Genomic DNA, 25,598 nt, shown 5'->3' with positions numbered 1-25,598 from the left:
ACCACAATTCTAAAGAGAGTCAGTCAACTGCTTGGGGCTTTTTCAGAGAACAGTGAACACCTCAGTGCAGTTATTAGAATCAGCATCTCCTAACCTTTCCCCAAAAGCAACTCCCACAACATGAACCAGCAGAATTTCAGCTGAAAGATTTCACAAGTTATCCTGTAAGAAGCAGAACAGATGATGAATTGCCTTTGACTCCTGAGGACACAAGATCCCACAGAATGGCCTGATGGGGAGAGGAGGGTTATCAACAGCCATGTCTCAAACTCACTACCTTGTGGGAGAACTCTGTGTCACATCCCTTTGTTCTGTCTCTCAGGCTGGTGTACTCCAGCTCCTTGGTTTTAAGCTTAGAGATTTTATACTTGGATGAAAGCTGTGCTGATGAACCAGTATAATTTTTAGGGACCAAGCAAAGCAGGACATGCCCAAGAATAAAGAAAAACAAAGCAACTTCAGCCCTGCCAAGCCTTCTCTTTCAGTGTTAAAATTTTATTGATTAGCAACTTGAAAATAGGCATGCTGTCAGCTTACTACAGTTTCCCAGGCTTCCTTCTGTGACTGCTGCTCAGTTCTTTCTCAATTAAAGTGAAATCTGGGGAGGGTAAGCATTTTTATTGGTAAGCTAAGAAATGCCTCTATTGAGAGTTTTATTCTATTACCATAATAAGCACACAATGATCGAGTCTGGGATTAAAATACTTTTTAGTTCTTTTTGCTCAGCACTAGAAATCCATCAGTTCCTTTGTTGTGTTACCCAATAGCATTTTTCAGCCTTTAGCATTTTCTGATTTTAGGCAGATTCCTGAGAGCATCTTATAATCAGGACTGTAATCCTCCATCCTCCCCTACATCTGTCATTTGCCTGAATGGTCTTAAAAATAAAATGAGAATGATTCAATTAACAGTTTAGAGGGATTTTTACATTAGGCTTCAGCATTAGGGAAATTGTGGCACAAATCATTAGTATTTCCCTCTAAGAATGAAAGAAAAAAAAAGGCAAGAAGAATGGCCATAGGTTTAATCTGCCAATGGTTTCCAGATCTTTTTGGTTCCTGGTTTTGGTTTTGTGAATGAAGTTTAGCAATTGCCAGGATCCCACAAAGTGTCACATCAACATTTGAAATCCATCACATCTCATAAAACCCATGTATTGAATGGACATCATCTTCAGTGTAGGAAAACCTTGGCCCAAAGTCCAGTCAGCCCAAAGACAGGATTTGGAGCCAGTAGCATTCAAATTGATTTGAAATAAGTGAAATTGCTGGTTTCAATATTGCCAATGCAAAAAAAGAATCAGCTTTCAAAAATAATCAAGCAATTGAGATGTATTTGGTTTCTTTGCCTTTGTTTGGGATGGTTTTTATTTTGCTCCCAATTCTTGACTCCTCAAGACATTTAATTTTTAACTTTTCTCTGAACTGGGGAGTGCTGGAAGTTTTCTTTCAAAACCAAAATGGAACTAAGGAAAGAACCCCTGAGAGCAGAGCTCACCCAGTCATGATGTGAGCCCAGGCTCCACAGAAGTAATTTCAGGCTCTAAAGAAAACTGCAAATCTCGGAAGAGTGACTAGACTCTTAAATACCCTGGCCTCCTGAATTTGAGGTTTTGGCAATTCTCATCTGTCACAGCTCCTCTTCACACTCATATAACGAATAAGGGACAAAATACTGTCTTCCACACCCAGTTGCACTCAGGGTGTAAGCATGGACTTCAGCATGTAGAGGACAGGTCCTACTGTGAACTGCTGCTGTCTCACAGGAAGACATTTTTACCTTCCTCACAGCTTGAGTAGGAGCTTGCAAAATTGAGCTCTTGGACCCTGCACTTGCATCAGGCTTTCCAGCTGCAAATCCACCAGCTTCAATGCTCATTTTTGATTTTCTATCCTGCAGATTTAGGGGAAACCAGGTGAGATAGATGTTTGAAGAGGCAAGCTGTAACTCTGCAAAGGGGCTGAAGAAAACTAGCTAATTATGAGTCTGCAAGACATTCCGGACTGTCTGGCTTTATTCTCCAAGTGATGAGCAACCTGCTCCTGCCTTGGCCACCAGTGAAGCATTTCTTCATTTCACTCTTTTTCTTAACCACACCAAGCAGAAGAGCCAACCAAGTGCCTCTACCTCCATTATTTGCCTTCTTTTCATTCTTCCCCTGTTTTGACTACCTTCCCCATATCCCCAAGGTAAGCATCCTGGAGAACTCCCATCAGATCCGAAGTTATACTTCAGATAAATGGGAAAGGACAGACTGCAGAGAAAACCTACAACCTTTTTTCATTTGTCATGACTCAATCTAGCATCTCTTACAACTTCTGGGTTAGCCAAACCATAAAACAAAACAGATCCTTGGTTACCTTTGTGCAGCAGATTTGTCTCTTTCTTCTGAGCTCATTAAAACAACCACTTTCATCTCATTAGATTGCTAAAACATTTCTAACAGGACTAGATGTGTCATGTCAGAATATGACAGGCAAATTTCTTTTAAGGTTTTAAAACTGGGTTGAAAGAGGAGAAGGTATGCAGCTCACTGTTGTCACTGAAAGATATTTTTACTTTTATGAGTCTCTAAAACAAGAAACAAATTAAGAACTGTCAAGGAAAAAGAAAAAACCCAAACCCAAAATGTATTCCATCTTGCCTCCTAATATTGTTACTGCTTTTCTCTGAAATCTCTCTCAGTCTAATAATAAGAACTTTAAATATAAAGAAGGAACTATGGTTGTTGATGTTTTATCTTATAAGCACAATTAATAACCCAAAAGGAAGGAAATAAATGCTGAAAACTTGATTACCCTTTGCAACTACAAGCCAAAATGAACAGCCTCACTTTCCTATATTCCCAGCTCTTATTCCTGCCTGGTTCAGAGGCAATCTCCCTGCACTGTGCCACTGCAGGGTGTGGAATGTGGCTCCCATAAACATCCAGGGATGCAAGAAAGCATCTTTGAAGGAGGTGGGGAAGAAAGTAGCAGCAAAGGGAGAGCTCCCTCCTACAGCAGCCTCCACTGGGATGATCTGTGACACCCACCCTTCCTCAGGGCTGGCAAAACACTGCCCAGCTTCCACCACAACACCCCAGAGCTACCCTGGCAGGCAGTTTGCTACCAGATACAGGTTTCACTGCCAAAACAGCCCCTCTGGAGCTGCCTTCCTGCTGGGTCTGAGTGTGCCACATGTACAGTGCCAAATCCGTACCCAGGGCAGAGTGCACTGGGACAGGTCTTGGGCGAATGACACAACTTCGTCAGGAAGGCTGCAGCTCTTCCCCTGCTTATTGAAACCCAGTTCAAATACTGCCCAGGCACAGCCTGTCTCTGCCCTACTTTGGGCCTTAAGTCACAGAAATCCTGGAAAACAGAGCAGGGGACAAGTAAGGATGGCTCTGCCTGACCTGGTGCTCTAGTGAGGTTTGTGCCTCTGGGCTTCCAGTTCCCATGTGGTCAAATAGCTCCTGGACAGCAGGGCCGAGTGCAGGTCTGCACCCAGAGCTGCAGGGCAGAAAAGCTGCACTGGGGAGTGGGACAGACCAGGAAGACACAGCTCGCAGTTCTGTCCCTGGGAACATGTTGCAGAGGCGAAGTAGCCCCACACTATGAGCCCCTGTGGGGTGAGGTATTCCCAAGGGAAGGGGCTGCCAGTGTGAAATCACTACAGCTTTGAGACACAGACATGCAGCAAGGAGCACTTCAGTGGGTGTTCACAACACATCATTTCATTTCAATGGCATTTGGCATCAAATTGCTGAGATGGGCTGTAAAACCAGTGGGCGGGGACTGCTTCTCACCAAAGAAGTTCATTAGATTATAAGTAATTCAGTTACACAGAGAGCAAGTAGAACCTGGGGCAGTTTTGAGGGGCTTTTGAAAAAGGTCAAAACAATATATCACACAGCTGTTGGGACTGATGGCTGTTGGGAAGAAGATAGTAGATAGTTCAAGAGAAGCACTGTATGCAAGTGTATTTTTCTCCTGATCATATACCTTCATCCTTCTCATACATAACATAAAAACATTTTGCAAAACCTGGCACAACAAAGAAGCCTATCAGCTGAGTTACTGCCAGCATTGCTGGTGAAGTGAGACACAGCTGTTCTGGAGGACATGCAGGGCTGGAAGCTCCAGCACCTTTTGAAACGGAGCTGGACTCAGCTCTCTGCTCCCAGCTCTGCAGGGAACAGAAGCTGCTGCTTCTGCAGAAGCAAAATCTGAAACTAAACCTCAAGCCCCAAGATTTTTTCCTCTGGACAGGTGAAGCCCTGTCTCCTCTGGAATGCCACACTATCAGTAACCCCTCATTTGGAGGGTGAATTATTGCCCTGGCTCACCATCCAGAACGACTGCTGAGTGGGTGGCAGGACCTTGTTTGTGAAGCCACGCCAGCTAACTCAGCCTCTTTGTGTAAGCACGATTAAACACTGAATTCCCTAGAAGCCTCATGCTGATGGCAATGGATGGTGTTCCCCACTGGAGCAGTCCATCCCTGCACACCACTGAACCGTTGCATGCATTTAGGTATCCTGCTAAGCAGTAAGAGACGGAGATATGCTTGGTGTTCTTCTTGGCTGGCGCTTTGGATGAACAAGCACATTCACTGGAGTTGTAACTCTCCACAAAAATGTCCTAGAATAACATCAGTCTCAGTTCCATGTTCCAGTCCAGGTATTCCAGAAAAGAAGGTCATGTATTGCAAATTTTGCATGTGCACAACATTTATTTGAATATATAAGATGTATAAAATGTTGACATCCATTGCAGTCCTACATCGTAGTGAATTTGCTGAGATGTGGTGGTGTAAGTGGAAGATGAATTTCTCTCATCAAGTAACTCTCACCCTCTGGCTTGAATCTTCAAAGAAAGTCCCAGATTTGCTTGGCTACAGCTGTTTTTTTAGTTTAAGCTGAGTGAAAACAGAGCCTGGTCACAGCCTGATTCTGAATGCTGTGGCACACTCTAGAGTCTCATTGGCTTTCATGGCACAACCATGCCTTTCAGGACTGTTCTCTGGCTAGCTCTGCCCTGACCCTTCATTTTGAGGCCTGGGTAAAAGTATCTGGACTGCAGGACTGGTTATGAAAAAATATCAGCAAAACTAATCAGTCAAGATGCAAGGCCTAAGAGTGTCAAAACAACCATGGGTGCTAAGAAAAGTGCCCTTCTTAGTCTGTGTTGCCTCTTTTTAAGAAGTACATACCACACTTCAGTTCTACCTCTCTGCCACTCACCAGTACCTCTATATACTCCCCCACTCACCAGCTAAAGGTATCTCCAAATATTTTACTAAAATATCCTAATTTAATTTTACAAATCCTTATCCCCATCCTGGCTACACTCTCAAATTGCTGTAATTTCTACTTGCCACTTCTTCCCCCTGCTACCTCATATTTCAAGGATTAACTGGACAGTGTGTAACCTCTTCTTAGTCATCTGCAACAATGTCTGCTCTCTGTTCCTTTGTCTTAGCATTCTCTACTCTGTCTACAGATTTCTGTGCTTCTTCTCTAGGCAATATCCAAGTGTGAAGCTGCTTTGCCACTCATGAGGATGAGATTATTATCTAGAAGCACACCAATAACACAGTCTTAAAAAAATAAAATAGCAGTCTCTTTCATCAAAACCTAATGAACATACGATTCAATCTTTATTAAGAATTCATTAAGTTCTCAGCAAGCCTGTCTAATGAAGCTTGACCAGGTGAAATGCTAATGCCTACATTATATTTAAATTAATTTTCAGCGATGTTAATTTCCCCGTGTTGTTCCCTGCCCATCGCTCTCCCCGGTGCCGCGGCTGCGCGGCTCTCTCCATGCCTGCTGGTGCTCATGGCAACACTGCTGTCCCCACCCCAGCCTCCACACACTTCAGTGGAGTTTCCACACTCAGGGACACCTCCCAGTTTCCAACACTACAAGCCCTTCCACCACAGCAGCCTCCTCGTCATTTTCATGTCAGTTACAAAGCTGCAGGCCTAGCATACCTTATTTTGAGACAGTTTAATGAAATATATATATTTGTATAGACACACACATACATATACACACACACACACACACACACATATATATATAAATAAAATGGGGTATATTTCAGATATTCACTCATCTAGTTGAGCAAGCAGGTTATTATCTTGATGCAATTTGCTTCAAAAAACAAGAGCTCTGCTCTTGGGAAACCCAGGGTGACTGTACACTAATTGTGTAAGCCAGCATGGTCACTGCCTGCCCTCCCACCTATGGGCTCTGTGTGTGTCCTCTGCTGTTGTGGTGCCTACAGCCTCTCCCTTCAACCAAAACCCATCGCCCACCATTCCACCATGCTTCTGCAGAAGCAATTTCTAGAGATTAAATAATTTATTGGTGTTTATCTGCAGTGACATCTTCCCTGATCTACCTTTTGCACACAAACAAGAGCAAACCAGACCCTCCTCACCCCAGCTCCAAATAAAACTGTCTGGGTGGAAAGCCTCCTTTCAAATCATGAATGGGGGTGCTCAGAGCCTTGACAGAAGTAGGGTACACAGAATTTGGAGGGGAAAGCTACAGACACAGCTGTACACTGGAGGAGAACCTCCTCACAGCGAGACCTCCCAGCCCTGCAGTGCCTTGGGAAAAGTGCTGCCTCAGGCTGGGATGATGGTTTCATTGAAACCCCGAGGGGTGGACGCAGCGGCCACAGAGTTGATACAGAAATACCCGGGTCACCTGCTAAGCCACTCTGCCTGGAGGGGAGCTGGGCTGAAGGCCTGGATCTGCCCCCGTGGTGCACACACACTCACACTCACACACACTCACATGCACTCGAGCACTCACGCACACTCACACGTGCACTCACGCGCACACTCACACACGCACTCTGGCACCCACACACTCACACTCACGCACACCCGGGGTGGCTCCGGGAGCGCCGGGCAACAGCTCGCCGAGCCCTGCGAGCCCCTTCGGCTCCCCCGCGGCCGTGCCGGTCCGAGCCCCGCCGGGCGCTGTCCAGCGCGAACCGCCTGAACGCCGCGCCCAGACCCGCCCGCTCGTCCGGCCCGGCCCGGCCCCGGCCCCAGCCCCGGCCCCGGCCCCGCACCCGCCCCCGCCCCCCGCGTCCCTCCACACCCAGCTCGGAGCCTCGGTCCCTCGCCACGCAACCCCGGCCCCGGGGGGCCCTCCCAGCCAACGGATCCCTCTGCAACCACCGGCATCGCAAAGCGGCAACCGCTCCTAGCTGTAATCCAGACCCTGAACCAGCGCCCGGGCTCGTTCCGTGATGGCGCCCGCCTCCCCTCCCGTCTGTATCGGTGGGAGGACGGCGGATTTCATTGTATTTTGATATATATATATATGAGGGAGTGGGGAGAAAATAGCCGTGACACGGGTGTACCTCCACCCCTGTTAGCCTTCCCTGCACTTGCTTTCCTACGGGGAGCAATTACTCCAGCCACGGAGATGCTTGGAAGAGACCGTGTGGTGGGGCTTTGCACTGCTGTTTATTGCACGGTAACATCTAATTAAACACAAGGAGAGCGTGTGGGAGCCCCGGCGAGCGGCAGCCCGGGGTACCACCGGGAGACCCAGACCCCAGAGCAGGAGGGGCTTCAATGCGATGGGCGGCCAAGCTGGTCATTCATTAAATACAAGCAGACGCTAAAAGCTCAATAATAAAAAGCGCTCCGAGCGAGAGGGAGCCTTGGTGTAAATCCGCAGAGCCGGCGGTAACAGCCCGACAGGCAACTCAGCTGGCAGCGGTTCGCCCCGCGGGGCATCTGCGCGGAGGGCAGGGTGTGCTGCGGGCCGTGCCGGCGCCGCCGGGCGGGCCCCGGGGACACTTCAGCACCGGCGGCGCGGACAGCGCCAGGCGCGGCGGCCCCGCGCGGTCCCCCCAGGTAAACATGGCGCCCGCGGCCCTCGCTCACCTCCGCCAGCCCCCGCCCCGCTCCCGCCCCGCACCGCGCCCCGCGGCACTCACTTCATCTGCTTCACGATGGTGCTTTTTCCCGACTCTCCGGCTCCTGTTGGAAGAGAGATGAGGTGGGATAAGCGCGGGGGGGGCGGCAGGAGGGGGGCAGTGGGGGGGCGACTGGCGGGTTCTCACCGAGCAGGAGGAGTTTAACGTCTTTGGCCGCGCTGATCCCGTCCTCCTTCAGGTTCTTTTCGATGGCCTTGCTCCGCTCCAGGGCGGCTCTTTCCTCAGCGCTCAGGGTACATCCCATGGCGGCGATGAAAATTAAAAAAAAATTAAAAAAATAAAAAAAAGGGGGAGGGGGGATGCAGCCCCCGCCGCCGCCGCCTCGGCTGACTCCCGCGGGCAGAGAGGAGCAGGCGGCCGGGGGGCAATAAAAGAATCAAAGCAAATGGCCGTGAGGCTCCGGGCAGCGCAGCGCCTCCGCGGCGGGGCTGCCGGCTCCCTCCTGCCCCTCTCCCCGCGCCTGAGCGCTCAGTGCATCCAGCGGGGCTGCTGCGGGCACGGCGAGCTCTTCCCGGCCGGGAGGCGGAGGCGGAGGCGGGGGGGGAGGAGGAGGAGGAGAAGGAGGAGGAAGCGGGTTGGCGGCGGGGGAGGGTCCGACCCTCTGCCGTGCTCCGGCTGTCGCTGTCCCCTCCTCGGCGGGCGGCGGCGAAGCCGAATGGAGGCGCGGGCGCGGCGCGGCGGGAGGAGGGAGCGCGGGGGCGCGCAGGGGCGCGCTCCCGCCGGCCTCGCCCGCGCCCGTGACGCGCGCGGCTCGCGCATGCTCGGGGCGGTCCCGCTGTTCGCGGCCCGGCCCACACCGATCACCGCGCACCGACCGCGCTCCGGGCCCCTCGCCCCGCACCGACCGCGCTCCCGGCCCCTCGCCCCGCACCGACCGCGCTCCCGGCCCCTCGCCCCGCACCGACCGCGCTCCGGCCCCTCGCCCCGCGCCGACCGCGCTCCCGGCCCCTCGCCCCGCGCCGACCGCGCTCCCGGCCCCTCGCCCCGCACCGACCGCGCTCCGGCCTCTCGCCCCCCACCGACCGCGCTCCCGGCCCCTCGCCCCGCACCGACCGCGCTCCGGCCCCTCGCCCCGCACCGACCGCGCTCCTGGCCCCTCGCCCCGCACCGACCACGCTCCGGCCCACACCGATCACCCCGCACCGACCACGCTCCGGCCCCTCGCCCCTCGCCGGGACACCGGCTCCGGCCCCTAGCCCCGCACCGACCGCACTTCGGCCCCTCGCCCCTCGCCGGGACACCGGCTCCGGCCCCTCGCCCCGGGCGGGCGAGCCACTGTCTGCCCCTTCCCCGGGGCTTGGAGCTGGTGTCTGCAGGGACTGGGTGGGAAGCCGTGCGTGGAGCGGCTGAGGGTATTTGTCTAGCCTGGAGAAGAGGAAACTGAGGGCAGAGCTCAGTGTGGGCTGCAGCTCCTCATGAGGGGCAGTGGAGGGACAGCTCTGATCTCTGCTCTCAGTGACCATGACAGGACCCAAGGGAATGACTGGAGCTGTGCTGGGGAGGTTTAGGTTCGATATTAGGAAAAGGTTCTTCCCCCAGAGGGTGATCAGGCACTGGAACAGGCTCCGCAGGGAAATGATCACAGCACTGAGCCTGCCAGGGTTCAGGAAACATTTGAACAAGGCTCTCGGCCACACGGTGTGATTGTCCTGCACAGAACCAGTATCTGCGCTCGATGATCCTTGTGGGTCCCTTACAACCCAGGGCATGCCATGGTCCTGTGAGTTGGCCCTCGGTGCATGGGGACAAGGACACAGCCAGGGCCGGGGGACAGCAGTGTCTGTGTCTGTGTGTATGTCTGTATTTGTGTACTGGGCTCCCACAGCCCAGAGCTGCCATGCCCTGCCCCATGTGCTGCAGAGGGCCTGGCTGCCCAGAGGGTCCTCCACAGCTCCTGCACCCACACACTGCCCTTGCACCCTCCCCACAGTGCGCTGGATGTGGCCTGACCTGCGGGAATCCCTTTGGAGCTCCTCACAGCTCAATCACTGCAATCAGCACCTGCAACGTGAATCGTGTACATGCTCCATGCAAGGCATCACGTTTCACTACCATGTTGGATTATGTTTTCCATCAGTGTAATTAACAGATGGTTGGGGTTTTTTGTGTTGCAGCGCAGTCACAGATCTCACCAGATGACCTGCCTTCTCATAACCATTCCACAACATCTAACAATGATTTAGAGATTCTAGCGAGATAAAATCCTGCAATTTTCCATTTTGCCATTTCATAAGATTGGAAAAAGAAGGAAACAAATGTCAACGAGGAGAATAAAATAAATAGGACTTTGTTTAAAATGCTTTCCTACAGGCCCAGACAAGTCACAGTATATTCAACTTTAATCCATAACATTGATTGATATGTGACAGTCTGGCTATAAAAAGATCTAGAGAGGAAAGAACGAAGTGTTGAGCACAGCAAGATAAAATGCATCAAACTAAAATGAAAATCAAGGACCGCTGCCTGATCTGTGAAAAGGACACCTGCCATTTCAGTAAACAAGAAGTCTGCAAAAGCAGGTTTGGTTGTTTGGAAGTAGATGTGAATGCCAAGGCTGCTAAATTTGCCCTAAAACCCACTCCACCTCCCTGCCGAAAAGCAAATGGCTACAGGAGGTTTGACAGGAACATGCCAGTGTTGTGGGAGTGAAATGTTGGTCTGGGCTGTTCTGGGGCTGCCCCACAGGGCTTGGGTAAGGCAGGGAGGGAGCTGTTGTTTGTACTGTTGGGTGTGAGTGACCGAGTTCTCATACTGTGTTGGTTTTCCACTTGGGACCTCTGTTTGGTGCCTCCTCTGTGATCATCTGACCTGCTGTCCTGAGTTCTGCAGTTCCCATATCCGTGACTCTTTCTTTAGGAGCAGAAATATAATTTTTAATAGCACTTAAGAGTATTTTAAGCATGAATTTGCAGGCACTTTCCTTTCAGGCAAACATCATCTCCTCCCTGTGCTCTTTCCCATCCCATGTTCCTTGCAGAACATGTTCTTCCATTTTCTCTCATCACTTCTGAAATGAAAGGGAAAAATAGGACATGTGATTAACAAGAGGGTGTGAGAGAAAAGCAGACAAAAGAAAGCAAAAAGGTAACTCACAAATAATGTTAGTGTATTCAAGGATTGGTAATATTTACCAAATATTTGTCAGCTAATAGGCACGTGCTGTATATTTGACTTTTGGGTAACTTATTTCTGGAAGCTCAGGAGGCTGAGATGGAGAAGCAAGCCCACTGCTTGTGTGCAGCAGGGAATAAATGGAGATGGGTGCAGTTATAGAGCTGTTCCTGCTCTTTCATATTTGTGCAAATCTCATGTGTAAAATCAATAGGATCAGAATTTCAATCAGTAAGTTTCATTTCAATGGTTCTAACCAGAGGGCATTATGAAAAATGCCATATAGGAAAAGCACAATCAAGAAATCCAGAGGCAGTGTCCTCATGAGATGGCTGCATTTTCTTCTCATCTCCTCCAGCAGCTTGCCAGCCTTGGAGTCATATTGGAAACTCTCCAAGGGTTTTACTAAGAGAATTAGTCTTTTATATCAGCCTCTGGCTACTTGTTATCTGACAAATTTGTAGCCCCTGCCTCCTGCCATGAAGAAAATTATTTCTCTTCTGCTTGACCAGTGTGGAGTCTGCACTCAGCCCTTTGTCCCAAGTACATCCCTATAGCTACACAATAATCTGCTAATTTCTTTCTTAAGGGAAAATCAGAAATTGGCAAGTCTTCTCATTGCTCTCTCAGCTCTCAGAAAAATTCAGGGAAGCAGCTGTGAAATTGAGCCATTTCTGAGCCATTTTTTTTTGCTGCTGCTAGCTGAGCAGAGCTGGTGGAAATGTTTCTTTTGAAACTTTCTTAGAGGGAAATTTAATTTTTTTGAAAAATCTGCTTATTCATGGCAAATGAATTTTAAGAACCTGAAAGAAAAAAGCCTGCCTCCCCCACCAAACAAAATGCATTCCAGCCTACTTGGCTTTTAAGATAAATATATTGCGTTTTGTGGCTGAAAAAGATGTTTCCCTTTTTCAGGAGCTGACAAAAGTCCTCTTTTAATAAAAGTGGTTGCTAGCAGTAAAAACTTTGCATGAAAATAGGCTTCTTTTTTTCCCTCTTAAATATGAGAGAATCTCTCAATAAAAGGTGGGGAGAAGAACATTTTTTTTCCTGGCTATTCCTGCAATTAAACTATTTCACTCAAGGTGCATAAAGAACATTTGTTTCTGCTTGGACTGCTATCTTTCAAACCTAAAAGTCAGCAGTGTATTTTAAATAGAAATCTTTATTCTCCTGTGTCTCATCTGTGCCTCAGCACAACCCAGCTTCTTTCTGCAATCAGTTTTCAACCATTGTGCTAGAAAAATTGATCAGTAATTTCTCTAAGAAGTGAAAGATGGTAACAAAACTGACAGATGCCACTGAAACAGACTGTGCCAAAATGATGTTGTGGGAGAGATGACAACTTTGTGATCTCATGTGTGCTGTCTTCTGGGCACATCCAGCCTGAGGAGAGACGTGCCCTCCAGTACACATCACCCTCCTGGGCTCTGCTACCCAGATGAAGGTTTGTAGGGTGCTCTGGCTGTCTTCCTAGAATCACAGAATCACAAAATAGTTTGAGTTGGAAGGGACCTTTAAAGTCCTTCTAGTCCAATCCCTCTGTGGTGAGCAGAGGCATCTTCAACTTGATCATATTGCTCAAACTTCCTCATAATAAAATATTTCTTCCTTATATCTAGTCCAAATCTACCCTCTTCTGGTGTAAAACCATTGCCCCTTATCCTGTTGCAACAGACCCTACTGAAAAGTTTGTCCCAAAGCTTGCCAAGAGGTAGTAAAAGGGGGTGGGAAAACTATTCAGTGGGCCTTGAGAAAGTCTCACAGCTACCACAACACGCCCACCATCACAACTGAGGTTGCGATAATTTTGGAGGGAATATAACGTTGGCTCCATCCCTGTAATTAGTTGATGCTGCGGGTTCAGCACATCCTCAGAGAACTAGTGGGTGGTATAAAGAGGGAGTGGGGCAAGCCCAGGATAATGTGACTGTAGGAGGAAAGCTGCAGTGCTCTGCAACTTGTCTTTCCCCTCCTACTTCAGGATTGTTCTGTCCAATCTATAATCTTATATTCCTTCAGTACGGTTTTAATGTACATGCTAATGGAACAGCCACCAATCCCATGGAGAGACAGCAATGCATTCTAGCACATCTCCCCATTAGGAAGTTTTCCCTGGATATTCAGCCTAATTTTTCATTCTTTAAATTGATGTCAATTACCCCCCAGCTAAACCTAGTTATGCAGTGGAAGACAGGTTTAAAATACTGCATGATCTCACTAAATTGGAGAAATGGACAGAAATCAATACAATCAGAGGCAATAAGAACGCCCATAAAGGTTAAGTGGTTGATGGAGGAAGGATTAATGAAATGCACAGATACTAGGTCAAATTGCAAATATCCTTACTTCACTCTTACTCACTCCATACCCCACAAATATGTTCTACTCCAGCAAATCAAATGAGGAAACACCTTAGAATTTGACTAGCAACTCAGAGAAGTAGAGACCAGTATTAAGGGAAGAGGAGGTATGGGGTGGGTTTATCATAAGGAAGATTGGCATCAAAACAAGAATGAGACAACAACATTAAAAAAAATAACATGTGGATAAGAATATGACCAGCAATATACTTGATGTCAAGAAGTTGGACAGCCTGATCAAGTCTAGAGAAATGCTGAGTAAACTACTTTTGTTGTTAGTTTTCATGCCTGTCTGGGTGCATGATGATGACGATAGGACCTGGGAGTCACTGACACGTCCTGTCTTGGAACTGGGGCTTTATGGAGTTAGCACACCTGCATGACAAAGAGGTACAACAGCTTGTCTTCAAAGTACTTGGGACTAACCTTAGAAAGTTTTCTGTTCAAGTCTCTCATGCCACAGAGAGGAGAATGGGATATATTCTGGGGAAAGTAACAAATACCAGGGAGAAGATCTGCTGGGGAAGCCTGAGGAGAGCTGCATGTACCAGGAATGGAGGAGTTCCTGGAGCTGACCTACCAGTCCCAGAGGACAGCAGCTGAATGAAAGCACTGCTCAGTAGTGTGGCTCAAACCAACGATTTCCTGAGGATTCCCATCAGTTTCTCCACAACGAAGTTTTTTTTTTAATATAAAATTAAATGTTTTACTACTCATTGTGAAAAGACACTTATTGTGTGGCCTGAAATAAGACCTTACCTAAGTCAGTGGAGAGCCCCAAATTGTGGTTTCTCAAAGTGAGAAAGAACTTGTGGATAACCCTCGATGAGGTGTGAACTGCTTGCAGTGACTTTCAACTCCCAGCTCTAAGGAGTCTTTGCAGTGTCAGTGTTTTTCAATTTTCTGGTGGTTTAGGGACCCAAGGTGGATAAAAGACCTGTGGGCCTACAAAAAACCTCAAGAAGTGAAGTGATTAACTATTTTGCTGCCAGTGAGAGGAAATCAGTACAGATTGCCTTGTGGATATTTTCATTGTTAGGGACAGGTTTACATAAAGATGCACTATTTTCTGTCCCTTCATCTGGTCCAATTTCTGCTTGTATGGTAGTGTGGATATCTGTGCTTTAGTGGTGATGTGAGGACCTAAATGGAACAGAACTAGAAGTGGGGAAGAAGCTTTCACCCATCCACTTTCCACAGTAAGAAACATATAATAGCATGGGTGATTCAGCTTGAAAAGCCACAAAACTGAAGTTATACAATGTTGTCCTTCAAGCAAAGGTGAAATGGTGCCAAAAATGAGACATGGTAGCTGACCTTGGCTTGAGACTTCAGGAAGACAAGGATCCATCAGCCCTTTACTATTCCCACTTCTGCAGTATTAAGGGTGATGTTTGAGTAGGAATTAAATTATTCCAGCCACAGTCCAGGAGTGCTGGTTAGAGACAAAGTCTTGATTACTCTCTGTAGGAGAATCAGGCTTGATCTTGGTGGAACTGAGCTTAACCTTCTGCATTAAGCATTCGAGTTCAGACATGCAACTGATTGCACACAAGTGTCATTTCGTTCAGCTACTGTCATCAGATGCAAGATTTGGACAGACAATTTAAGCAGCTCCATTTACAGCACTTTAGGAACATTCCTGTTTTTATATAAATGATATCCAGAAACCTTGCAGCTCTCATTCACACAAGTAGTCCTGATGAATGATCTTATTGAGGAATGCTAATTCAGTCCCTGAAAATATTAGTCCATACTTAACTCACAGCTCTCAGAAGCTAACTCCAAGTACAAATATACTATTAGTTACATACAACTCCCCTTCTTTTCTCCACAAAAACCTTTCAGTGTTTTTTTATGGAATTATGACATTGTTTTTCTATTAAAAGTGTGTGTTAAAATATTTAAAAGAAGCGTCAGCTCTACCAATTGTTTCCGTGTTATGCAGTGCTTCCTGACTCTAAGTACTGATGTGATTCACAGAGGCTGCCTTTAGCTGATGGAGGGTATAATCAGTGGAGGAAAAGAGACACTCCGCCAGAGGATGAATAACAGGAATCATCTCTCACCTTTGATTTTGAAGAGAGCCTATAGACTGGCTGTCCTTGGCTGAATCTAACCTTCATGAGCTTCCTTTCAATGGCCTAAGCCAAGGGTTTGCTTTCTCTGGGAGGGGATGGGAGAGAACAAATTCTGCACATGCAAACCAGCCAGTGATACTGTGAGAAGGTCATGTTGGGGAAAATGACATCTCGGTCAAGGATGAAACAGTACCTGAAGCAAACTCTGTATTTGGAGTATCAGTGCACTCAGTTAATATCAAAATATTGCCTGGCTGCTAAACCTGATCCAGGTTCAAAAAGCAGGAAGAAAAAAGTCCTGTAGAAAAGATCCATCAAAGGTTATTAAATACAGAAAATTACTGCCTCTGGCTAACGCTGTCCCCAGGTGATGGGCTGTCAGGAGCAGTGAGTGCAAGAGGAGAGGGCTGCTGTGCATGTGCCTTGCTCGTATCCCTCCTACCGCAGCCTCCATCGGCCTTGGCACGAACCCAGGAGGCTGGACTGGGCATGGCATAGCCATCCTTACCTACTGAGTTTGACTGTGGCCAGAAAACACCCTAAAACTTCCTCAGAGGGGAGCATTTCTCATGATTTCACCAGGCAGCAGTGAAATTCTTCTTGATTTCAGTGGTGTCAGAAACTGAGCATCTGGGCAGCTCAGGAGAATTCTGCATTAATAATTAAGATGTTGAAAAAATGCATCATCACAGCATGAATAATCTATATTTCTGTAGTGTTCCAGTTTGTCTGAGATATATTTGACTGCTTCTCGGACCAGAAGATCCCAAATTTGGCTGAAAATACTTATTCTGTGGCTGAAGAAGTGTTTTTCAAATGTATTGTGTGAATTCCCTGATCTTCCAACAAAGTTGTGTCCAGGAGCTTTGGGAGCTGGGGTGGGATCTCTGGCAACCTGTATCAATAGTTCACATGAGTATTAAGCTGGCTGCCTCTTGCTTTCTCTCTTCTTGAATTCTTGGAATGTTGTGGTTTTTTCTTCACCTCCTTTATTGTTGGGGAGAATTACACTGAATTACTAAACACCTGTCCTGTTCCACCTTCCAGTGGGAGGTAACATGAGACACAGGTAGTCCTATAATTTGGTGTTCATACTTGGGATGAACAGCATTGTGTAAATGTAAGTTATTAATAACTTCTTGATTTTTTTTTAAACTTTGGAAGAAGGTAGTTGATCCCTTAACAAACACACAAGAATGATGCTTCTTTCTACCCTCTCTCCTTTGCTTGATATGAAGGACAAAATAGGTCAGTGAGAAGGGTTTTTTAAATACTGAAGTACTGAAGATAAATGTGGTAGGATTTAACCTGTGTGCAAAGGTGGAAGTTGTTTGGATGAAAAAAGTTCAAGCTGGGTATGAGTTCCAGCCTTCAACAGACTGATGCCAAGGTACAATTAAAGTGCATTTTCTTTAAGGCAGAAACTAAGGGCCTTAGCAGTCATTTATTCTTCTTGGTGATTATCAGTGGTTGTAGAGGGTTTGGAGATTCATGCAGCAGCTGTGGATCAGTTCTGTCCCAGGGCAGCCCTGACCTGCATGGACTGAACACCAGAGACACAGAAGCAATGGCACATGCAGTCCTAGCAAGAGGAGGATGGTTCAGGAGGGATCTCTGGCTGCTCAGCTCCACAAGTGTTGTCAAGCAAATAAAATGTGGCTCCCACACATGCCAACTGTGTGTACTTTAGTGTGTGATTACAAAATAATCAAACCAAAGCCCCCCAAGGAACTGAGGATATATCCTGAGCTGTTTGGACATAAAAAAATAGTGAGGTCATATATTTCCCCTATCGGTTGTAGCAAATGGCCAGGCTGGCTGGCTCAGGAATAAATACAGTTCTAATCTCTTAACTAAGTCTACAGTGAATCAGTCTCAGTGAATCCCAGCTAAATGAAGAGATACAATGGATATATTTGCAGAAAGAAAAATCTGCTTGAAAGTGTGGTTATGCTGCCGGGTGAGGGGGTTGCTGGGCTCACCCTCTGTTTCTGTGTGCCCAGACAAACCAGTTGATTTTGGCAATGACTGTTCAGTACATCATGGGGAGGCTGCACAGTGAGGCACCCCTTGATTGCACCATGCCAGGAGCAGCCCTGGGGGGCCACCCTGCCCTGGCATACTTGGTCACCTTCCTGAGCCTTCTCTGGTGAGCAAGTGGCATCACAGGTTGCTGGGTGATGGCAGCACTGAACAGCAGCACGAACACATGCTCTTGTTGCTGGGCTGGGCTGGGCAGGGCTGGCAGAGCACAAACCTCTGCCTGTTTTTTCTCTTTCCTTGTAAAAACTTCAGCCCCGTGTCTTGTTCTTGGATCCTGGTCTCTGCTTGGCTACAGTGAAGCTGCAGTGTGTTTTCCCATAGACTATAAGACAAAAAGGAAATTAGGCTATGCACTGCTACCAGGAGAATCACAAAGAGAACCCCAAATCCTGGGTGCCGTGTCGAAAGGGACTGCTTTGTTCTCTAAAAATGTTCTTCACAATTTCTGTTGCAGTGCTACAGAGAAATACATCCCAAGTCCTCAAGATGCAGTAATAGGAATACATTTCAGGGAAGAGAAGAACATGGCTCTGAATCCTTAAACATAGATGGGCTTATCAAGGGTATTTAAATCCCTTGGCTTATGACCACAGCAGGATGTATAGGTCCCTCCTAAAATCTCCAACTGGTTCCACTAGACACATAGCAAGAAAGGTGGAGTGTCTCCAAATGACTTTGGTGATTGTAGAGCAGCTGGAAGTCTAACAAAATTAATTACTTTACAGAGAGAAGTGGAAAAGCCTTTTCTGAAGAAAATTTGAACGTGTGCAACTCTCAAGTGTCTGAGATCTAGACTGTCTTTTATATTTTCTTGTTTCTTCCTGCTATGTTTTGTCTTCAGGTTTTTTCTCCTTCTCTCTTAACTGCCTTTCCTCATTTCATTCCACATGGCTATTCCCAGGTTTGTTTTCTGTCTCAAATTCCCACTCCCTTTTAGAGAGCATTGGGGATAGCTGGGAAGATGTCTGTGACCCAGAGATAAACAACCCCCACAGCAAGTAACTATCTCAGCTCTTGCTGTGCAATGACACAGGGCACTGTCACTGCCTGTTAAACAGAAACTCTCCTTTGGGAGCATGTCCTTGCTAACTGGGAAGCTTTTATCTTCCTCTAAACCCACACTTGAGTCTGTGTCTGCTTGCCTCAAGACAAAACTCAGTAGCTGCTGCCAGCAATGCCAAGGCGAGATGACGTGGGTTTGTGGATACGGGTGCCCTGCTCTCTGCACTGCCAGGAAGCTCTCTGGAGGTGGTTGGACAAGGTTTGTTTGCACAAGGCTGGGTGCTGCGGGAATCACGTTTACGTGATTTCATGTCAGCTTAGAGCAGGGCAAACCCTGGCAGAGGGACGTGTTCTCCAACACCATATTCAAGTGGGAAATTTTGGAGGAAATGTCCTTTATTTGGGGCAACATCAACACACCTGGTTGTGATCCCTCAGGCACCTTCCATGCCAGGGTGACAGCCTGAAAAGCACCTCTCTCTTTGTGGGGAGAGGCTGAGGTGGGACCAGGTCTAGGGAGCAGCAGGTGCCCAAGTCCCCCACTTTGGGTTTCCTGAGAAGTGTTTTCTCTGGGATCACTTAGTGCGATGAGATGAAGAGCTGCAGGTTTGTGGCATGCTGCCCATGTCCCCATGGCTGTGGCATTTCAGGAAGGCACAGCAGGACCTGCATCACAAGTTCTAGTTTTGCTTCCCAGGAGATTTGCCCTGTTGATGTCCCTGTGGGGGTGGCCCTGGGTGGGCACAGTGTGAGAGCAGAGCAGCTGTTTCCTACTGGCAAAGAGCAACTGAGGCAGCTCCTGTCTGTGCTGTGCTTTTGCTGATACAAATAGTTTTGCTTTTCCTCTGTGGCAGGACAATCTTACCTTGGTTTGATTGGCTTTGTTAAGAGAAGCAAGCTGAAGGGGTAGGAGTTATCTGAAACTCCCACTCATCCGCCTGGTACATTGCTTCTCTTGCAGAATATTTAGCTTTCAGGCCATGGAGACTGCATCAGGCTTCATCAGCTGATGTTGAATATTTTTGAAGTTTCAATTGCTTCCTTGCCCGAGATGGAGCTATCATTTTTATTGCTTTGGTTGCTTAGGCAGGGAAAGGGAAAGATGAACAAATCAGTACAGCCCTCTTGAATTAGGATTGATTTTCATGAATTCTTCTTGTTGATTTTGAAACACAATTGTTTCTAAAACATTTAATTGTCTGAGGTTTTTTTTCTTTCCTCTTTCTTTTCAGCAACATTTGTCCTCAGCCATTTGCCACTGCTGGGAGAGGGAAAAAAAGAAAATAAGCTCTGTGTGAGATCAAGATTTCAATGCATTACACACCAAAACATTTGTTGCTATTTACTTTTAAAAGTGCCCTTCTGAGGCTGCACGGCTAGAGCTGCCATCTGTTAGGAATTACGCTTTGGAACTCCTGGTTTCCCTGCAAACCTCCTGCCTGGCACTGCTCCGTCGGCAGAGGGAAGGGGTGGTGGGGACAGAGCTGGCTGCAGAGGAACAGCAGCTTCATAGCTGGATCTGCAATCCTGGCCAGGTTGTCAGGAGACCACCAAGATGGAAGGAGATTGCTGGTACTGAAGGTGACTCCAGAGCATTTTTTCTAAGATTCAGTGAGAAGTTACGTGTTTGTTAAAATAAGAGAGGGCCAGGACAGCAGTGTTGCTGTTCATCTCCTCTGTTTAGTCAGACGTCAGGGGGATGTGGCTGTGTGTGCTGGGGCCTCTAGGAAAGCCTTTGCCCAGCTTGGCTCCCAAAATGCAAGGAGTGGTGGCACGACAGAGTTTTTTGAGGTGCAGGGGGAAAACACCAGCCCCTGAAGTGGTGGGAGCATATCCTGAGTCCCTCACTCAGGCAGGGTTGAGTACCTTCCAGTCCTGGAAATCCCTCAGTAGGCACCAAGTGTGTGATCACTTGGTGAATTGACTGAGGGAGGTCTTCTTCAGGAGCCAGTGCAGGCTGTGTTTAGCTTTGTGTTTTGGGAATAAAGTGCTTTTCAGTGCAAGAAATTTGAGGTTTCACTGCAGGGTAGTCTTTTTTTCTAAATAGGTGTGTGCAAAAGATCTAAGTGAAGTCTCTGGCATTTATTCAGCAAGGAAGAGGATGGAGCTCCTGCTGCCAGACTTAGAGACCCTGCTCTGAACACACAAATTATCAATGGCTCCAAGAGCCTTCACTAGTCCCTGTGAAGCTGAAGAGTCTCAGGGACCAGCAACAAATCCAACGGAGACGCTGGCACAGCATTTTCCTCCCTGCCTGGATCTGCCTTACAGGCTCTGATGGCAACAGATGCTAATTATTAACATGAAAACTGTCACCTTTGTGGCTGTAACTCTCCTCCACACATCTCTCTTGTAGCCCTGGTCCATCCCAGCTCTGACAACACTCATATGACAAATGGTTTTAAGCTAGGCAGGAGCCTGGAGATGGTTCTGTATTTACCAGCTTAAAAATCAACAAACTGAGGTGCTGAGGAAATAAAGGCTGGAGCCAGGGTATTGCTTGAGCCTACGTCAGGGAATTCTGCTTGCCTGAAAGGGTTCTGGTCTTTACAACATGGTCTTCTGGAGCCAACTTTGTGAAATTGCTCAGAAACATGAAAAATGAGCAGTGTTTTTCACAAGTATTCAGCAAACAAGAGTTCTCATTGTACCAGTGTTGTGCAGATGGAGGAAACTTGTTTATGTGGGCTGGATTCTGGATGCTTTTTTTACATTTTTTGTCTTATGGGCTTGGTCACCTGAGGAAGGTCTTGAGTTATGGATAATATGGTAGCGTGGTTCCTCTGGGTCTGCACTATGTGCTCTGAATCCCCAGTACACTTCTGCTACAGAGCCTAGATGGATCTGCTTTTCTAGATAGTCTCTTTCCCAGATTTGTAATTACAGCCAGAAATAATAAATTTTTTAGAAACTGACAGAGTTTAAACTCCTGGGTGCGTGAGCAGTTTTTAAAAATTGCCCTGATGCTTCTCAGTGACTTGAGTAAATTAGAGAAATATATCCTCTCATGTGCTCTTCATCTATTTACTTATGCTTCTGCTGCCCAGAAATTATTTGCACAGCTAGCAAAGAGGAGAGCCAAGGCCCATTAATGGCACCATCCCTGTTTATAGCAGTGCTGCCATTTGGGGGATCTATTCTTGCCTTGGATCACCCTGGCCATGCAATCTCTGGCTCCCCCAGAGCAGGACAGGAGGGTCAGGTGTGCTCAGTGCTGGCACCTGGCATTACTCAGCCAGCACAGGGGAGATGGTTTGGGGGAAATCAGTGGGATTCTCTGGTTTGAGTCTCAGTTTTCAGTGGTAAGGAGCTGGTGTGCACAGTACAGGTAGTCCAGTGGAGCCCTGGGATGGGGTCATCCAGCTATTTTGGTTCACATGCTGGATTTTTATAGTTATGTCACTAATAACTTTACATAAGCATGGTGGAAACATGCAAGGCTGGTCATGTAGAAATTTTGCACTAGTTTGACCATGTTGACTCATATAAGAGTTTCTATGAACCTGGTGCCAGGTTTGTGAGAAGCTGGGGATGGGGAGGAAGTTCTTTGCTCTTCCAGTGGCCAGAGAGTCTGTGCTGCAATGTGGGATCATTTAGCACATCTATTCTGGAACTGAAATACATGTTAGTCTTTCTTATCTCCCCTAGGAAGGTATTTTTTCCCTTGGTCTCTATGTCAATAAGATCTGGGCTGAAATCCTGGCAGTGCTTTTCCAGATAATATCACTCAATGCAGAAGAAAGGAATAATGCACTTCCCAGATGGGTCCCTGGAGGCTTGCAGGGCTTCTGGTGACTGCAGGGATTCTGTGTGTGGGCAGAGCAGGAGGCAAGAACCACCTGGACAGCATTGGGCTGGGAAGGCACTGGCTAACTTTTACTTGGACTAATCACATCAGGCAATGCAGCCCTCAGCAAACTGTCATGAAGAATGTAGAATATTGGCAATGTCCCAAGCCTTTCCATTAGGGCTGGTTTTCCCATCTCCTTCCTCAAAACCATGTTGATGTTGTTCCTTCTTGAAGAATTAAAGTATGTCAGATTCTGGCTTCTGTCAGGTCTCAGAGTTGTCATCCCCGGCGTCCTGCCACAGCCCAGGAGAGTCTCAGGGAATCTGCTCTCTAAGGTTATGAAATCAAGGCTTGAATTGTAATAGAGAATTAATCTTTTCAAATTTGCCTTTAGCCCATGCAATTCTGCCTGTCCCATATTCATATTGTAAATGGGTTTTACAAGCTTACTGGAAAAAGCAAGGAGGTGAGATAGTTTGCCTTTTCCTTCCTGGAAAACAACATTGTTTAACCCTTTAGGTCTGGTACAGAATGGCTGGAGAGAGTAGCGTTTGTTTTTTTCTGAAGACCGAGGGTAAATTTGAGAACGTGGGAGCTCAGACAGGAGTCTGACCTTTCCCATACCAGGTTCCCAGCACACCAGGGCTGACCAGCATCATTGTTTGCAGCCTCTCCAACACTGTCGGGTGAAGGCTGAGCTTGCAGACCCTGCCCAGAGGTCTTCACAGAGCTGCATGTAGCACTCAGTCCCTGCTACAGCAGCATGGACAGATTCAGTCTTGCTTTTCTGCTGTGGCTGCTAGCTTGAGCTCAGGATCCAGCAACACTTTGGACAGAGATCAAAGGCTTCATCAGAGAATGGGGGTGCTGTTACTTCTGTTTGGTCTCTAATAAAAAAGACACAACCCATTGCCAAGTCTCATTGACAGGACACGCGGGGCAGTGAATCCCTTCTTTCTGTCAATGCTTAAGAGGTGGGTTTGATTTTTGGATGTGTGATTGTGTTCCTCAGTTGTCAGGCTGTGTTTAATTATTTAATTAGTCATGCAAATTTCACTGGCATTTTTTGCATCTAAGTCATTACTCTAGCAATTAAAAGGATGCTTTGATGAGCTCCTCTCATGGTGCGTGGTGCAGCGGAGCCTGCTCAGCGAGGTTTGGATGGGGTGGGCGGTGAAATGATGAAGGAGATTTTGTTTCTGGCTCATTGAGGGACCGTCAGGGGTATGGAGAGAAGGGCTCTGCTACCAGCAGTGGAAGACCCCACATGAATTTATACAGTGGTGATTTACTAACCCGTGGGAAGTTCAAGATAAGATGCAATCGCTGGTCTCTGTTGGAGTAAAATATTGGCCTGGGGCACTGCATGAACTCATGACTTGGCAGTGTTTTTGATGGCAGTGGGAGTGCCAGGGAGTCCCTCACAGGATGCATCATCAACCATCCAACTGGGTAGAAATCTCCCCACTCAGCCTCACAGGAAATCAACTGGGGGAAATTTTTGATGGGCAACAATGACCTTTTCTGAAACAAAAAGATCCAGGGTCATGTTCAGAGGTGCCTTCAGACCAAATTGTGCATATCTCCTTGCAAAAACTGGACAAAAACTGGCCAAGGTTACTGGAAGAGCAACAGTCCTCAGGCTTATGTGATGAAGGCAATTAGTTTCTTGTGAGTATATGTATGATATGAGTCTGAGCTAAGAAGCAGCATTTGCAGGTACCTCTCCTGACAGAGGAACTGATGGTGAACAGGAATAGTTTCCAGTAGCCAGTGAGGGCACTGTGGGATGGGAGTGAGGGGTGGTGATTGATGTGTGGAAGTAGCTTATTATATGCAGTGCAAGTGGTTTCTGAAAATGGGTCTGAATTTTTATGGGCCTACAAAACCTTGAGGGTAAAAACTTATTTTGTTGGCTCTGGAATGGCAGAAAAGACCCTTGGGATGAAGGGTGCTTGAAGGCCACAGCCTGGTGTCATACTGGGCAGTTTAATTCAAGCTAGCATTGATGGGCTTGAAGTGAGCTCAAAAGCTTTGATTATTAGTTCTTTGGAAATCCATTTATCCTGCCTATTGTCCCCTAAAATTAGGTTTTGTTTTGCAGACCTTAATTGTTTTATTTTGTCAAACACTGTTTGATGGGAAATCAATCTCAGTGCTTTTGCTATTGCTTTCCCAAGGAGGCCTCCCCTTTCTCCAGCTTATTTCATTAATATTTATTGCACTGGCAGGTAGGATCCTGAATTGAAGTTTCTGTTATTTCCCCATCTCCCTGATGCTTGCTCTGTACTTTTGATCAATGTTCAAGGTGCTTTGGCTCTGTAAATGTATTGCCCTACATTTTCTCTTGCAGCCTCTAAGCTGCAGCTCTATTTTGCTTGCAGGTCTCCTGAATGCACATCTCCTCAGCACCATCTTCTTCCAGTCTCCTCTGGCTCCACCTCTTTTAGATCACTGTAAGGAAGAAGTTGCTTAGGACCCTCTCACCTACCACTGTAATTAATGCTACATTTGAGCTCTGTGTCTGTCAATGTTGGGGGTGAGCTGGGGACAGGCTTCATGTTGGAAGATAATGAGGAAGATTTCCATGGGGGTGGCTTTGGCTTCACACTGTCCTGCCCCAGCCAGGCATGGTCACTGCTGGTTTGGCAGTAACACCCTGCAAAACCAAGGCTGTTGTGTCTCTGTGGGGGTTTGACACGTTCTGCTGAAGCCCTTAAGATGAGCAGTGGGTGTGTGGCTGGAGGGAGCTGGGGAGGCACCTCTGCTGACCTGCAGCTGGTGTGATGCTCCAGCATGTGAACAGCCACTTGCTGCCTTTGCTGGTGTGAGGCTTGATTACCCTCCCTGAGAATGGCACTTCCTTCTGGAAATCCTGTCTGGGAAAGCAGAGGAATCAGTTAGATGAATCTGCTGGGAAAATTCACAGAATAGGAAAATGCTGTCTGCCTTTTGGAGCTAAACAATTCAGGGGTCCAGTGGTGGGCATCAGAATGGGCTTAGCAGCATGGGCTCTGCTCCTCAAACCACAGCCCTGGGTAAGCAGTGCTGGGCTGTGCTGGTCTGTGCTGGGAGGGGAAGCTCCTTGAGGGCAGTGTTCACCCAGACCCAACCTCTGCCTTTGGGCCAGGGGAGTGGAAAAGGAGGGAGACTGGGCTGTCATATTAATATGGCAAATGGCTTTTGTAAGCTTCCTTAGAGAGGAAAGAGGATGTTGGCTAGCAGCACATGGGCTTGGCTTTTCTCCCCTCCC

At 47.4% G+C, this 25,598-nt stretch overlaps 1 protein-coding gene and 1 long non-coding RNA gene across 3 annotated transcripts in view; one reads left to right on the top strand and one right to left on the bottom strand.

Moving 5' to 3' along the window:
• Window positions 1–8,687, bottom strand: part of GNAO1 (G protein subunit alpha o1) — a 144,095-nt gene extending 135,408 nt beyond the window's left edge. Inside the window, exons 1-2 of one of the 2 annotated variants that reach the window (XM_071567217.1) lie at window positions 8,082–8,687; window positions 7,956–7,998 (exon numbers count right to left, since the gene is read on the bottom strand). In XM_071567217.1, coding sequence (XP_071423318.1) covers window positions 7,956–7,998; window positions 8,082–8,199 — 161 coding nt within the window. In that variant the 5' untranslated portion in view covers window positions 8,200–8,687. The remainder of the gene's footprint in view (window positions 1–7,955; window positions 7,999–8,081) is intronic. The other variant, XM_071567216.1, reaches the window with a different exon arrangement.
• The window catches only part of LOC139677345 (uncharacterized), a 43,104-nt gene continuing 25,464 nt past the window's right edge, over window positions 7,959–25,598 (top strand). Inside the window, exon 1 of the long non-coding RNA XR_011698856.1 lies at window positions 7,959–8,017. This is a non-coding gene — a long non-coding RNA (uncharacterized lncRNA). The remainder of the gene's footprint in view (window positions 8,018–25,598) is intronic.

The sequence above is a fragment of the Pithys albifrons genome, chromosome 12, assembly GCF_047495875.1.
Source record: "Pithys albifrons albifrons isolate INPA30051 chromosome 12, PitAlb_v1, whole genome shotgun sequence".
In the NCBI taxonomy this organism is placed as follows: Eukaryota; Metazoa; Chordata; class Aves; order Passeriformes; family Thamnophilidae; genus Pithys; species Pithys albifrons.
The sequence above is the reverse complement of the archived record's forward strand: the minus strand, read 5'-3'. Positions and strand labels throughout refer to the sequence as shown.